General features: G+C 35.8%; 1 protein-coding gene across 2 annotated transcripts in view; it reads right to left on the reverse strand.

The window, feature by feature from the left end:
* Positions 1 to 3051: 3051 nt before the first annotated feature.
* LOC135209125 (MARVEL domain-containing protein 1-like) overlaps positions 3052 to 17078 on the reverse strand; it is a 66419-nt gene continuing 52392 nt past the window's right edge. The window contains exons 2-4 of one of the 2 annotated variants that reach the window (XM_064241766.1): positions 13283 to 13450; positions 9208 to 9330; positions 3052 to 5485 (exon numbers count right to left, since the gene is read on the reverse strand). In XM_064241766.1, the coding sequence (XP_064097836.1) occupies positions 5366 to 5485; positions 9208 to 9330; positions 13283 to 13450 (411 nt within the window). In that variant the 3' untranslated portion in view covers positions 3052 to 5365. Of the gene's footprint in view, positions 5486 to 8763; positions 8866 to 9207; positions 9331 to 13282; positions 13451 to 17078 lie in introns of both variants that reach the window. The other variant, XM_064241767.1, reaches the window with a different exon arrangement.

The following is a 17078-nucleotide window of genomic DNA, read 5'->3' on the forward strand; positions in this document are numbered from 1 at the left end:
AAATATGTGCGAGTCCTAGGGTTATAATTAATGATATATTGCCAATATGTTCGTTGTGACCTTTTTGGAATGTGGAGAACAGAACCGAAGCAACGACCCGAGAAAAGCTGATAAATGATTTCTGGGTGGCGTGATATGAAACTGCATAGTTAGGTGAGTCAATGTTCGTCAGTTCATGGGTCTTTGTTCAAAGTGCCTTTGGGAAACTGGTTGTAACCAGTAATATGGGGCGTTAACGAAGTGTGCATTCGTATGTGCGTGTGCGCCTCTTCTATTCATAATGTATCATTAACCAAGTCTATGGGAGACTTGAATAGAGACGTCTGTGGGAGAAAGGCAAGTTGCCGGGGGAGCTCTGCGAAAGTTTATTTATATTAAGTGCCATGTATTCCAGGCTGCAATGGGTGAGTCTTGAGTTACTTTAGCCAAAAGGATTGCTTTTTTGATATCTTGTAAGATGTTCCTTTTTACTAACTTTGTCTTTAAACTTGTGTGCTAACGAGTGTGTTTCTCGTGTCTTTGAAACAGACGGTTCTGGTAAAGGGGGGACCAAGAGTCCTAGGGGGACAGAGGGTCCCGATGGGAGAATAGACAATTGGTGTGACAAATTACTGTTTTAGACGTTTTAATGTTGGGCGGGGTAACTGAGTGGGGTAACTGAGTTAAGTTAGTCTGTGAGACTTGATTGATTAACTATCCATTGTTGAATAAATAAATAGTTATTTTTTTTTTATATAACTTTGTCTCTCAATTTTGATTACCTGACAGAATGGAGAGAAAGAGGTGGGGAGAGAGAGAGAGAGAGAGGGATCGCTTAGAGAGAGAGGTAGAGAAAGAGAGGTCGCGAGCCGTTGGTCGCTTGGAGAGAGAGAGAGAGAGAGAGAGAGAGAGAGAGAGAGATTGCGTGTCGGTATGCCTGAGGCTCGGAGTTCCACGTTTACCAAATAAATAACGAGGTTCATATCCTCGTTTTACATATGAAAGCCTAGAAGACACACAAGACCAACCAACACTTGGGCTTAAGAATCAAAGACACTCAACGTAAGCATCAAGCAACGGATGCAATTTACTGTGTCTTGCCCTGTAGCAGCACACAAAATACTATCTAAGCTTGCAACAAGTCTAACCTTGGTTATCCTGAACATGTCATAGCCTGACTTGGAAGAAATATGAAACTAGGCTAAGATTTGACAGGGCATAGTAGTACCTAGTTCGGCAATCTTGGAATTACACTACCACACTATGGAAGCATAAGAGAACACTATCATTTCTAGGTCTATCCAGGAATCCAACTCCTATTTTCCTACAGTTTTATTCTTAAATAGACAAAGAAAATGAAATTTGGAAGAATGGCTCGTAAGGCACAGAGTCCTCTCCAGTATTATACAGAACATACTAATACAAGAATCTATCTTGCGATCAACTTATTTTTATTTACTTTTTATTAAGGAATGTCCTCAGCTGGAGGCATATCTATCATTCTAGGTTCTTTTCTCTTGCCATAAAAGATGTAAGGAAGTCATAAACGACCAGAGCATTATAAATTTTATCTAACCTAAACACATTTAGTCTTTGCAGCCTGTTCACAAATACTACTGCTAACCTATTCCAGTCTGTGACCTCTTATTGCCTGTGTTGAATACTCAGTAATTATGAAGTGATATGTTTATTGTGTGACTTCCTTTGTAGTCACTTCAAATACCATATACGTACCATATCATACGTATACCAAAAGCCTTGTACTAGCTTCATCCATGCATCATTTACAATAGCCTACATATCTTTTGAAGTAAGCTATTTGTTTATTCACTTTTCTATGTCCCTTATGCAATGCAGAGAAGTGTCTTTAATGCAGATGTGTTCTAATCTTTAATAAATATTTTTAATTACTTTCCTGCCAATATTACAGGCTGAGCCTCTTCTGTGAGGCTAGCAGAAGTTTTTTTTTTTTTTTTATTGCAGTGCATCTAGGAAATCCTTTTATTTCTTTATAAGTTATATCAATGTATTTTGGTTTTGTTACCAAACTTTGGTGAAGGATTTTGTATCTGATCAGTGAAAACAAAATACTACTGCAGCAAACTTTGCATGCCGATATTTGAAAGAAAATCAATCAGCGATAGCTTTATGATGGTAACAAATGAGTTAGTAAAACCCTAGGAACCAATGTCAGTTAACAAAATGTGTAATAACTTATTAAATGTGAAGGGATTCATAGAAGTATTGCTATATACTGTACCAAAAGAGAACGGGGAAAACAAATGTAAAGGCAAACAGGCTTAGCCTAAATTACTGACTAGGTAATTAAAAATGAATCAGACTACATTGGGACTAAAGCACAAAAGGATTAAACACTTTTCTCAGCTGTGTATAACAAACATACAAAAGTGACAAAGGAATAGCTTAAGTCATAAGGTTTCTAACCTATTACAATGGTGCTTGAGGAAATGCTAAGGTACTCAGAGACTCCTGGTAAAGAAACCACCAATAAACATTTCACTACACAGGTAGTGAATATTTTACAAAGATAGCTGGAGGCCACAAGAGAAACCTGGAGCTACATAATATCACAATAAAGGAAAAGGAACATCAAGTAGCACAAGATAATTATACAGACAAGGAGCAGGCATTAACACACCAGGTATCAATGACTGAAGTTCTATGTTGAGTAGTGCAAGTGACAGATGTAACTGTCTTACCCCTCAAGATGGGACATCTCACACCATCCTGTTGCAGCTCCAGTTTTTACTAGGAATGTTCACAATCACCCATTCAAAACCAATGTTTAAGGCTACTAAAGGCAATGGTTTGTCTGATACACCCACAATGGTGTGCATTAGGAACTGGGTTAATATGCATGTCTACTCCTCAATTCTAACCTTATAAATAGCATTACTAACATATAGATTTACAAGAAAACAAATAATTCCATTGCTAACCCTTTTTTAAGGATACACTATTTTGGGATGTGATAATAGCACTCAGCATTTAAGGAAGTTATCTTAAACATATACCACTATGGTTGTTCATGGAGAAAGAATATTTACGGCGTAAAAAATGTTCTTTTATTAACCATCGTCAAGCACTGAACACAGGTAATTCAGTAAGATTATTTTTACAAGCACAAATTACAACAAAACTATCCGTGCTTATTACATTTTCCGACCTTTGACATTTGACTGAATTTGGCAGAAAAACTTTACTTTGCAAAACATTCTAACTTCACAAAGACACTGTAGAGAATATACACATTTTGGCTTTAGGTTATCTGAAAATGTAAAGGTCCATTTGTTTTTGATTTAGCAACATAGAATATATTTACAAGGGAGACAAACACAATGGGTTTCAACAAACTAGCAGGAGGAAGTATGACCAATTTTTGCAAGACTTGTTTTCATTGTTGACAGTGTATCATCATAAACTTTGTTTTGAGTTATTAAATTGCCGGTACGCAAAATTCGGTTGGATTTATACATCTGAGATTCCAAATAGGTTAAAAATTTCTCATAGCAATTATAATTTTCAAACCAACTCAATGAAATATACTAACATACAACTGAAAATCCGTAAGAGGCGAAACAATGGTTTGATGAGCACCTTCAAAACATGTCTTGCAAAGATGGCTGCGGTTACTGCATTTCATCTTATCGTAGCAATTACAAATAGCTCCAGGTATGGTCCAATAAACTATAGAAAAACCATTTGTGCTTTTTCAGCTTCCTTTATCATCACAATTCTTTGTTATTCACTTGGGTTTTACCTACATTTCACATGGCTTACACAATCACCATTTACACAGCATGAAATAACGGAAACATGACATTACATGACAATTTCAGAGGTGGAAAAGCACTGAAATAATTGCTGGAGAGTACGGATACAATGTACGACTCCATCTCGTACTGTCTATCATGACACCTGAAGCGAAGCATCACATGAATTAAAAGGACATTCTGAAAACATTGCTGGAAAACAATCATACTTAACAGTTACTTGACAGCTGTTCATTGATATATCTATTATATAATATATAAAACAAGAAGTTAGACTGCACAGAGTATGGCAGTGATGTTCCTGGTCCAAAAATAACTAAGATAAGACATGAGTTTAGATGATAAGAGCAAATTTAATCAATTAGTCAAAATAATTTCTCAAATCTTTGTTCCAATATTAATGCTATGAAATCCACAAGGAATTTTAATCTTTACTCCTTTTTTATTCTTTATTTATCTGACATTTAGATGGATGTACAGTTGTGGTCCAAAAACTTCTGTTGAAGATGTCGTAAATAAAAAAAATCTGCATGACATCATGCCAAAGTACTCAAAATACATCATGCCAAAGTACTCAAAATAATCACTTGCTGAATACTGACATCATGCCAAAGTACTCAAAATAATCACTTGCTGAATACAGATCGAGATCGGGGTAAAATTATGTTAGACGTTAGTAATACAAGAACTGACCTGATCTAATCCTGTCGAGATTTACATGTATCACAAATCTGCATCTTTTTACCAAGTGAAAACTGTATACATGTATCTTATGCTAGATTGTGTGTGCTGTCTAAAGCAGTTCATAAAAAAGATATTATAAAATGTTCATCTATAAACATACTATACATTAAAGCCTATATCAACAGGTCATACAATAGTCTGACTATAACTATCGTTAGTCTAATGAAAAAATGTCATCACCAAACCCTGTAATATACAGGTTTTGGACCAAACATTCTTTCCTCCTCACTGTGTTACAAAATAAGTCTTTCTTATATAAAGATTTGAATCTTCCAAAGCTATCAAGAACTCTAAATATTTTTACGCCCGGCCAAAGGGCCGCACAGTTCGACTAGTGCATGAACATTTTACTCAAAATAGATCAGTATAAAATCTTAAAGGCGTCATCATTATCATACATGTGACGTAGGCTTGTACTCTGATGGCTAGCCCTAGGCAATCTAAATTTCCTGAATTGTGAAGGGACGACAAAAATGAAGGCACTTACAGAAACGTGAGCTCTCAGACTGCTTTGGTTAAAGAATGGTTGAGCTAGTGGCTAGTGTTATTACAGAATAGTTAGAGGAGAAATATTCTCAGTAACATTAAAAGAATTTTCAGTGAAACAAAGTCATTATCTTTTATACAATCTTAGTTTGTAATTAATCCTCATATTGGACATTTGTGAAGGACATTGAGACTTATGGAGTAGAGTACAGTAGTTTGTAAGTATAACAATATTACAGTAGATGGATTAATATGCTTGCCAGTAGATGAAGAGTCTTTATGTTCTTCAAATCTGCTCTGTCAATCGACCACAGAGACATCTCGGCTTGCTATCGTAAGGCAAGGAACCCTCTACAAGGGTCTTAAGGATTTCGCTTCAGCACAGATCCAGAGAAGGATGAGTGGGGGTGAGAGTCCTTCCAGTCACGGTACAGATAGAAGGATCCGATGGCATATGCCAGCATGTTGAAAACACCAAAGACCTGTAAATATGAGATATGGTTTAGAAAATCTTTGAAAAGTATTGGAAATCTAAAATTTTTGAAACTAAACTCATAAAGTCATGCTGAATATATTACTGTAATGCATTTCGATGATTCTTGGTCTGTAAAATATAGCATACAGAACCTAAAATCTGTAAAATACAGAAGAGTCACACATACAGTAGAACAGTCAGAAAATTTGTCCTTTATCCTAAACAGGTATAAATATACATTTGTCTGTGGTTTGAGAGGTTTAGATACTTCTGAATATTTTTTTCAAACATAGTCAGTAGTCTTGTTTAAAAAAAAAAAATTTACACTAAGCTGTACACCATATCTCACAAAACGGTAAGAATAAGTTCCCACAGTAGCTTTGGGTTTCTGAATAGACTTCTACACAGAACAATCTTTTTTTCCTTAAATGTACATCTAAATTTTAAACTTCAATTAATCTTAACATATCCAAATGTTTCCTTTTTGCAAATAGAGTACTGTACTCTTACAGGTAACTGAAGAACCCATTTTCAAACCAGATGAAAAATTTTGTAAATATATCCTGTACACCTCATTGGTTATTGCACAATCTTTCAAAAAGTTTACTATATCCAAATAACTAAAACAAATTATAATTGTTGAACTGGATGAGTGAGTACATAACATAAACCTAGTCAAAACATAATAGCCAAGAATAAAGTAAACAAACATTTATGAAAATGGAGACAAAAATTAACACTACTCAAATAGAAAACAAAAGCTATCATCCTATGAGTTTGAAAATGAATGAATGCTATTTAAGATATAAAAATCTAATTCACTTTTTTTGTCATTTTTTCAGCAACTTCTATAAACCCACTGTGTCTTAACATTTCAATTTTCAAACCATTCACTGTCATATCTGTATGACCATCTAATCAAATATTCTTGATCACAGAGCTAATTCTCTTTCACACATCCATGATGCAATGATGAGCCTCTTAAAATCTGGGCCCTTGGATTTTTCTCTTCATATCTTTATAGTTTTCAAGGGACTAAACTGGTACATTTACAATGATTTGAGGATGTTCACTCAAAAAGTCATAACTTTTAGCTATTTATCTCTATAGTTTACTACATAAATTCAGTCAACTATTATTCTAAAGCATATGGAGAGTAAAGTACTTTTCAAACCATATAGAGACCCATTACAAGGTTGAAATGCATACTACTGCAATCTTTCCAGAAGGATATTTCTCTCGAGTGAATCATGGTACCACAAACCTCTGACTATACGATGTGCAATGCATCACAGTGAATGCCATGATCAAAATACACGGCACAGTAAGTTGCAGTGTACTGTACTGCACAATCTCATCGTGGCACAACCAATTTTAAAATAATACATACAGCAAAGTACTGGATGGAGAGTTTTATCATTCTTTATCTTTACCTTCGAATTAGGTTTGTGTTACAGCAGTCAATTTTTCTACTCATTAACTAAGGTTTGTAGCATTAGTCCCTTTTTCCACTAGCAACTTTAGTTTTAATGACTTGTTTGTGATCTTTTTCCAAGTCTGATGATACCATTTCTCTAGTCCATCATTTAAATTGTACCTTGAGCTTGCACTGATTTTGTTCTTGTTATCTGCTGCTAACACAAGCAAGTACAGTAGTTTGTGCTGATTTCAGCAGTGTTCCCTTTGGTTTCTACTAGTCTTTAAGTATGTACGTAGCTGGGTTACTGGTGACCGAGTTCCACTACAGTTTTTGTATGTTGATAACTTAAACAATTATCAACTGTTTAAGTTATCAATACTGTATCATAAATTTTGTTACAAAATTGAGTTATGCTACTACTTGAAACTGTTAACGCCTGTGCTGCAATACTGACTCAGGGAAATTATTGTATACAAATCTGCACCAAGGGATTTGGTCAACAATAACTTTTCCTTGTATGCATTTTATAGTGTACTGCAATTCTGAGTTTGCCATATCATTGTTGCAAAATTCTGACAGTGTCTGTAAAAGGCTACTAATCAGCTGTCATCATTATAGGTCAGTCTTTCTAAACAGTGTTCATGATGATTACACCAGTTTTTCAGTCTGCTATGGACTAAAGAATCTACTGATCTTTTGCAATGAAACCAAGTTGACAAAGGAGCTGTCTGGTAGTCCGAATTTTTATTGCATTTCATAATTAAAGATTTTTTCTTCTAATGTACTCCCTGCATCAGTAATTTTTCGAAGTGTACTTTTCACACTTCTAAAACACCAATTCTAATATCTTCAACTTTATTTAAATTTTAAATTGGTGCAAAACCCCATAAAAAGAATGAAGTTAGTAAACCATATTGAAAATAAGTAAACTATAATATACCAAGATTGTAGGGCATGAACAATAACAATACATACTACAGAAAAAAACAATTTTCAAAAACGTATTAGTTTGTAATGATAAAACCAAGAAATCAGTGGTCACACTAAACAAAAATTCATCAAAGTTCTTAAAACATTGCAGATACATACCGTAGCTGTTGGTAAGAAAATTAATTAAAGACTTTTAAAAATCAAGAGAGAATGTAAAAATATGATTATTATGGTGCCTTCATTGATATGCAAGATCCAGATACTGTACATAGTTGGAAGAATTGAATGATATTAAGAGAAGAATAGGTGACTGTTGAGAATAGAAAAACATTTAGATTAAGATGCTTCAGTAATAAACACCAAGACGTTCTTGTCTTTATATTACCATTATGTATACATATTTTTTTCAGCACTTTTGCTTTCCTAACTTCTTCTCTTCAAATCACTGGTCTTCTGTTTTGATATTATTTTATTTCACACCCAATAGTAATGCTAATATTAAATGTCACTATCTAAGGGCTGAGTTAGTTGAAAAGGTAAAAGGTACGATGAGTTCCTGTCTTCATGTCCATCGAATAGTCGTTAGTTTGGAAAAAAGAAGAAACTAACCAATACACATATGGTAACTTGTTCAAGAAACTAAATATAATTAGAGAATACTATACCATATAGTACTCAACTTTCATGATAAAATATGTACTACCTGGTCTGTGTTACATGAGTTCCAAACATACTGACCTATAATTGAATGAGGAATGTCAGGTATGTAGTGAAGTTCAGGTTAACTTTGGTTTACAGGGGGCAGAAACAATATACAGTATGGAACTGAATTAGTCAGGGAGGCTGCTGAAGGAAGGTTACTATACTGAGAACTATTAGAGTGCTACAGAAAGATGGTTAAGTCACTTGGAGGCTAGGGGAGGTGGCCGTCTTACCCCTGCTGTGATGTTTCTTTCCGGTTCCAAGGTGATACTGCAGAACTGCACAATGACGGCAATGAGATAGAGCAGGGTGGTAATACTGGTATTGAGCAGCTCCTGAAAAAGAGAGGCGGTAGTCCTTCGTAGCCATGAAAGACTAAGCAAGAGAGTCAGTCGACAGGGACCGTCTCTGGGGGAGGGGGACGCCATCAGAACTCAGAGGAGTCTTTTAAGCACTGGGTAACCCAGAGCTTGGTTTCCTAACGAACCAAAATCCAAGACACCTACAAATAAGCCCTTTTGAGAGAAAACTGAGGATTGGCAGCCAATTGGTTGTCATAAGTGGCAGGTCTGTCAGTCGGTTACCTACTACCATTGGTTCCATAGAAGGAGGTGAAGAGTAAGGAATGAGAGAACCAAGGAAGAAGCAAGAGGCACACTGCAAACTCCGATACTTACCCCTGACAAAATGTAGAAGGGCTTTAGCCGTTTCGGGGGCCTGGGCCTTGTAACTGTGCAGATTAACTGGACAATGCTAGCTATTATGTAAAGCACCGCAAAGATAGCTGTTAGAATGAGTTCCTGCAAGCAAGAGGGAGGAATAATTAGCACACGATACTGCAACAGGGAATCAACCGCACGGTTGTTTTCTGGCCACAAAGAGGGAAGAAAAGGAGGAGGAGGAGAAGAAGAACGATAGGGGTGAGGATTTACTTGGTCAACAAAACACAGGGAAATCTCATGGCACAATCAAGTCAAGATCCTGTATGTTTTTAGGAACATGATCCATATTAATATATTATCATTCACATGCAAACAAGCATATATAGCATCACAATCATGTGCAACTGGTTAGAGTTGTGCCACACAGATCTGTGCTGGTTATTATTCATATCATCAAATACTGGCAGCATTCCCTGCAGTTCAATTCTTCGAGAAATATTTCTCGAATACTCCCAGTGGGCATTGGGGACCTCAGGAAGAAAAGAACTGTAGAAAACTGGCATCACCTATATTTGCTAATGTGAATGCAGAGGAGCACATGACCATCAGGCTCAACTATGACCAACCATACAAAGTTGAAATTTACAGGAGCCATCAGAATTTAGGACATTCTCGACAACAACAATCCTCACCCCATTTGATTTCCTGTTGAATATACGGTCTGGTTTTGTTGGGAAAATGACTAAAATCTAAAATGAGCCACTTCTTTCTCAACATCTCCTTAAAGGACCTCTCTTCTTTCACAAGAATATGCAGTCCTCTGATTACATCATTTCAAAAGATGTTTTATTGGCATTCTTAATACATCTTTGAACATCTTTGATGTGCATATAATGGGGAGTATTGGCCAATGAATGTTTTTTGTAAAAAATAACTTTGATAAAAAATAGCTAATTTTGTCATTCTTAAATTGCCAAAAATGAGCATGGCTACTCAAAATTGTGTTCCAAATGTAAAAACAGAGTTAATGGATTTTCTTCATAATGGCAAAAATGTTTGTAAAACTGTGTAAAATAAAAATTTCTCAAATATGCTGCATATCTTTTGAAGAGGGTAATTTTAACATGACCCAGCACCCACTACATTAGTTTTTCACTTGAAGTTAAAAGAAACTCTAGTTAAACATCAATCTTTAAAATTCTTGTAAGTTCCCAATATATTCACTCAAGAAGTGCAACAGACAGAAAATAGGTTTGCTATATACATCAGGGTCAATCTAAAGGATTTTTTTACATGGTTTGAAAAAGCAACTGATTAAAGTTTACATGATAAATCTTTCTCTCAATGTAATACAGATTTATAATTTTTCATAAAACGTTTAGTAGTAAATATGTTTTTAATGTTGTTATTGAAGAGAAATAACCCTTTCACCAGTTTTAGTGTTGATGAAGAATAGTAGCTTTGTTACAGTTTTTCAATAAATTCATAGAACTGATCAAATGTTGGTTATAGTTTATGGCCAGGACAATTAAAAAAAAAAACAATTAATATTACATACATTGTATCCTAGTACAATCTGTAGCATCCAGTATTACTCTTGAGAGAAAATATGAAAAACAATTAATAATTTAACCTAAGTTTCTGTTGATCAAAAAATAAAGGAAGAACTGTTACTTCCCTGAGACAACTGGTTAAGATTGAAAATTTATGAGGGAGGAAATGTGTTTAACATTTTTTTTTCCATTTCTTTAAATCAACTTTTTTAATCTCCTTCCCAAGTACTTCATCTTATCTTTCTTTGAGGGTGGGTAGCAATCTTCCTTGTCAATTAGCACACTGCTTTCCACTCTTGTGAAGAACTTATTAATGAAATCGTTCTCCTAAATTATTCAAATCATAACAAACGACAAACAACACATTCAACTGCACTGTACACTTTAGAATCCATTTTCAAGTGATGCAATACTATGTACTATAAATAAATGAATCATGCAATCACTGTAATATACAATATCATACATGAAATACCATGGAAATATTAGTATGTAAAACAAATGACAAAACCATTTTACAAGGAGGGCAAAGATTGACATGAGATCTCTACACGCCTTCTCTGCTTGCTGTTAGGATGCTTACTCCACACTCTCAGCATTCAGCCTAGCCTTTGCCATCACTGATAACTGATAAAACATTTCACCTTGTTGTACTTCAGCTAATGAATGGTAAAAGCCAGGCTCAAAGCTGATGTTCATTAACTATGGACACAGCAATGCGCATTCAATCACTCCTCCCGCACATGCAAATTGTAAGTACATCATGGTTAGGCTACACCGAAACCTACTGTTACTGATGCCCCATTTGGGAATTTACCAGGATGTGCCTCTCTTGTCTACTGTGTTTTTGGGAAGAAATGAAATTCTCTAGATTTACAGGGAGGCAGGTGTCAACCAGTCTCCTCACTGAAATGTTTTTTTTTTTTACCCTTATCAAAAGTCTGTCAGCTTCTATTCATTAACACAAAAGGCTCGAATACACATGGATATAATGTAATTCATTCTTTCTTTACAAATTAGGTGGGGGCACTCTCAGCTGAAAGTTTGATAAACAAGAATTAGAAACTTAAAAAAAAGCAAGAGATTTATACCAGTGAATTCACTTGTGACTACCACTACATCCATAAATTTTTGGGATTCTTAGCAATAACCAAAGTGACACAGCCTTTCATGCTTATTAAAATCCAAACCTTTCCTGTGTACGAGCAAATGAAGTTTGCTAAAACCAGCTTCTACAATTCCAACAAGAAACATGATGGAGCTGAGAACTCAATGAATCACAAAATATATATAATTTCAAGGATTTTTACAAACTACTTGTTTACTCAAACTTCATGCTCTTTTCCACCCGTAGCTACTAATTCTAATAAAATATCTCTAATTTCGGCTTGACAACTACACCTTTGGGTATATAGAACTCTCTAAGGAATTGGGATTAAGGTAATAAGCCAAGAAGCAGACTGAGGGAAAAGAAATCTGATTAAATATTTTTTTCTTTAGGGATATATCTAAGGTAAGATACATTTTTCTAAAACCAAAAGGAGGCATTAGGGTTAGAGTGAAATGTGGGAAAAGGATTAACGACTTGGTCCCTCTTTTTTAGTATTTCTTCTCAATAACTGACACCTGTCCACTTGAGAACCAAATGCCAGCAATAAAAAAAACATAAAGTCTATTCCTATCGCCAAGGTGTTTGCTTAGCAACAGGTTTTAGTACCAACTGTGATGTTAGATTGGAGTGTTTAACACCACCACCTGGTTGTATACTAAGCACACAGCCGGGAGGTGTGTATAAGCAGCTATGCACTAACATCACAGCTGAGTAGATGTGTATGGGCAACTGTATACTAACCACACAACCAGGCATTGGAAACAGCCACTTCAAAATCTATTCACAATGACATTCTGGCTCTTCTCTATAGCCTCTGGCTGTGGAGATAGCCCTAGTCTTAAACCAGTCTAACAGTTAAGGATTATGTTGGCACCACTGCATTATCCATCCCACTTTCTGAAGCCACAACACTCCAAAGCTAAGCATAATATGTCACTTGGATTTTCGAGATTGTGGGCAACATCTAACACAAAGAAATTGACTGATGATTAAAAAAAATCATTAAACTAAGTATTTCCAATATTAATTCATTTATTTCAAATTAAAAACTCTCTTCAGATATGAATAATATTGAAGTTATTTTGAAAAGAAATATGTTCAGATTCATGAAAATTAAACATGAGATGGTAGCACTCCCATGAAGTTACAAGAACATAGATATGAATCTTTGACCACAAAATGAGACTTAATTAGTAATACTGTAAAAATAAACGCTAAAAAAATTAACCTCAGAATAATGAAAGGCAAAATTATCAATGGAAAACACCTCATTTGATTATGTGGCTGATTTCCCCATTCTATTGTAACAACTTCAAACTGGGAGAGAGGGGACCTTCTTTCTGAGGGGACTCAAGAGTTATAAACCCCAGGAAGAAGACCTCTCTGTGAGGTTTAGAGGTGTCCCCTCCCGTGTGATTACACTCACGGTGAGTAGCCAGTCAATGGGGAGGTTGATGGCGCCTTTGAGGTTGAGGAGGTAAATGAAACACCACAGTGAGGTTGAGACGAAGGCAGTGACCACCACGAACAGGAACCAGTGAGTTCCTCTGGTCCAGGCAGGGGCAGCGCAGGCCATGCACAGGATGCCAATGATCTGCGGAGATATGAAGGTCATTAATAAATGGGAAAAACTTCACAGTAAATGTAATTACAAATGGCTAGCCTATAAAATTATGCGTTTATACAGGTCAGTGGTTAGGTATCAGTAAAATAAAATTAATTATACACTTTACAAATGATTACAGATGACTAGCGTATATATATGAGTCTGTATAAAGGTAAGCAATGGGACAGCCACACAGCAGTAGAAAAGGGACTAGGTATTCTGTTTAATACTGAATAAAATTTTTTTATGATTCTACATCTCCTAGTATGACCTCTCATGTTAAGGTATGATCTCATGTTAAGAAGACCAATATACTAGTTGTCATCTCTGATAATGTGGTATAATCCAAAGGTCCACACCAGGCCTCCCATTCTGTTCCATACTCAAGAACCTTAAGGGTTACTACCCGATGGAAAGGGCTTGTGCTGGTATTATGCCAGATTATTTAAAACCAACTACAATACCTATTATTTGTTGTTTCATAATAATATGCAGTACAGTTTGTCCGGTGGGTGTTCAGGGGTTGGTCTGAGGATTCTGGAAGAATTGTTGCTAAAACGTTTTTTTCATATGTCTACCCGCCTGTGGTGTTTGCGTATGGTAACACTGCGTCCCGGGCTTTAGATAGTTACATTCAACAATTATAATAATATCCTATTTCGAATATTAACGGTGTAATTCGCATACAGTAAATTATTAACACACTTTTCAGTTGCAAATGTACACCCAGATATCCTGTTATTTACCTAAAACTTACACATAGCGTAACTATCCAAAGCCCGGGACGCAGTGTTACCATACGCAAACACCACAGGCGGGTGAACAGATGGAAAAAAAGAAAAAACAGAGTATAGTTGTAAGAAGTTACATAGATAAGGGACCTTTTCTTATCCTACATTCTAGCTACAACAAATCTTCTTGACCAATTCATTTGTAGAAGTCAGTTTTTAGTGACCATTTTCCAGCAACTGCAGACAGGATCATTTCCTTTGCACGTACCTAATTAGTAAATTTAACTACCAAACAAAAGAATGTACCAGATCTGGTGCACAAAAAGTGAAAATACCTTGAATAATGAATACCTATATGTGTGACTATGTGCCCAACCAAATTGGCAAAAGTAAGGTGAGAAAAAAAAATGCATATTATGTCGATATTTTCAAAAAGCTGTGACACTAAATTAGACCATTAATTTGAAAAAAATAATTCATTGTAAGCAACTTGCAATATCAATGATAAAGCTCGGTGATTATACGGTGGAGAACATATGTATCCGTAAATGCTAATAAAAGTGATGGCTAGTAAAAAGTGGAAATACGGTGAAAGAAAACACCAATAAGTAAACAAATCATAAAAAAAAAAGAAATGGATGACGTGGCCATATTACGATTGATATACGAGACTGTTTCAGACTGAAACACGCACTAGGCCTAAGTGCCAGAGCCATCACACGTACGAGACAATGTCAGGACTGTTTAATTCCGCACCTAAACTGTTTAAAAATGAATGTTTATAGAAAGGCTGTTTAATTCCGTACCCTTAGATCGGTGTTGCACACAGAGGCACGTTCTTGGCACCGTCTAGCATTTCAGTGTCACAAGTCTTAACCAAAGTGTTAATAAAGATGTCAGAAGCCTGAATGTTGGTGTCAGGAAGGAAGGCTCAAGGTGTAAGGAGGCTAAGGATGAAGTAGGGCAAGAATTATACCGAGAAGCAAGCTTACAGGATTCAGGAGACACGGAGGGATAGAAAGTATTCCAGAGCCTGCTACTGAATGGGATGAAAGATCAACCTAATTTGTCTAAAGCTGGAGTTTGTAACGTCTATATTAGCTGTAACGCCAGTTGACCTAAAGCAATCAATTGACAAAGTGCGTAGTTTCTTGATGAAGATATGTTGGTATTTGTATACTAAATTATTTTGAATGTAATGTGTATAGTATCCATATATACATTTCTGTGAATAACAGAGACAATGAGTACCGAACTTCATGTCTGTCTGACGATTACAGAAACACACAAATAAATGTGAATGCACAAGGAGACTTGAACTGTTGTTGCTTTGTGCTACATGAAAATTGGGCAACAATCATCAATAGTAGTACGACTGTTCTGTGCATCACGAAAAACAGACAAACTTCTCATATTACAGGTTGTGGTTTTGCAACAAAACGGCCAGTAGTAGCTACTTTGGTCCGGAAGTGGATTCAGCAACACGAAGATTAGGCAAAAATGGTTGAAGGGGGTAACCTTTTTGATGTTGCAGTTATGCAACAGAAAGTTATAAAATAAGGGAAATGAGCGAATGGAATAGTTTATTGCTTATTGCAGTTGTAGGGGAAACATTCTTCTTTCCAATAATAATAATAATAAAAAACTTAGTACACAATTAATCATTATATGTAACTTGGGAAGAGCAGTAAACCATTATTATCCTTTGCGATAGATACTTTGACTCACGGTACATAACTTTGGCGAAAAGTACTCGTCCTCTCTTCAACCCGTTGGCAACTAGGAACACACCTCACCCTCCCACCTCTTCCCCAAGCCCTCCACGAGAGATAAACTCGAACCATACGGGAATTAGACCCAATCGAGACGGATTAAGTTACATTCAAAATCTTCTTCTCCCATTCAGGAGTTGCTCATTCATCTTTGGGAAGAAGAAGAAGAAGAAGAAGAAGAAGAAGTGGAGGGGGAGGAGGGATCAGGGAGATAATAATAATGATGATGATGATTTCTTAACAACTAGGGTACAAGGTCATGCCAAAGCTAACTCTGCCCTGGCACGGAGGAGTGCCTGCCTATATACCCCGCTCCATAAGGACCAAAGTGCCCCTATGCATAGGGGGTCGTTATTCGACCTTATGGGTACGGTTGGCTAGGGAGTTCTTCTCCTACCTCTTCTTGTGCCCGCCAGAGGAGGAGTGAGTGTAACATGCCCCAGGAATGGCTGGCTCTCGTCCAACCAGGAAGATGGGCACGCTCTCTCTCTCTCTCTCTCTCTCTCTCTCTCTCTCTCTCTCTCTCTCAATTTATTCACAATTAACCGTCTCAGCAGTCGTAAGATATCTTTGTACACAGATCACGTTACCTAATTCTTGTTTACGAAATTCGTACGAAAGTTAAAGTTCTTACACACACACACACACACACACACACACATATATATACATATTATATATATATAATATATTATATTATAATATATATATATATATATATATATATGTATATATATATATATATATATATATATATAGTACAATATACATACATACATACAATTATATATATATATATATATATATAATATATATATCTATATATATCTGGAGATGAATATACTATAACACAGACCTTAGTTCCCTTATATAACTTTTCCTTGATGTTGAATTAGCATCAAGAACCAACTGTATAGCTTTCTACTTTCTAACTCTGAAAGTTCCTCCTTGGTCACATTCTAAAGAGCGGCTAAATTCTTTCTTTGTGACTATGAGAGGTTAGAAAGTATGTCGTTTCAAGGACCACATAAACTAATTGTAATAATAATAATAATACATTTATACCATCGATCATGGTACCCATATGAGGTCAGTCAATATGGCTTGTCAAAC

Source organism: Macrobrachium nipponense, chromosome 37 (genome assembly GCF_015104395.2).
Source record: "Macrobrachium nipponense isolate FS-2020 chromosome 37, ASM1510439v2, whole genome shotgun sequence".
In the NCBI taxonomy this organism is placed as follows: domain Eukaryota; kingdom Metazoa; phylum Arthropoda; class Malacostraca; order Decapoda; family Palaemonidae; genus Macrobrachium; species Macrobrachium nipponense.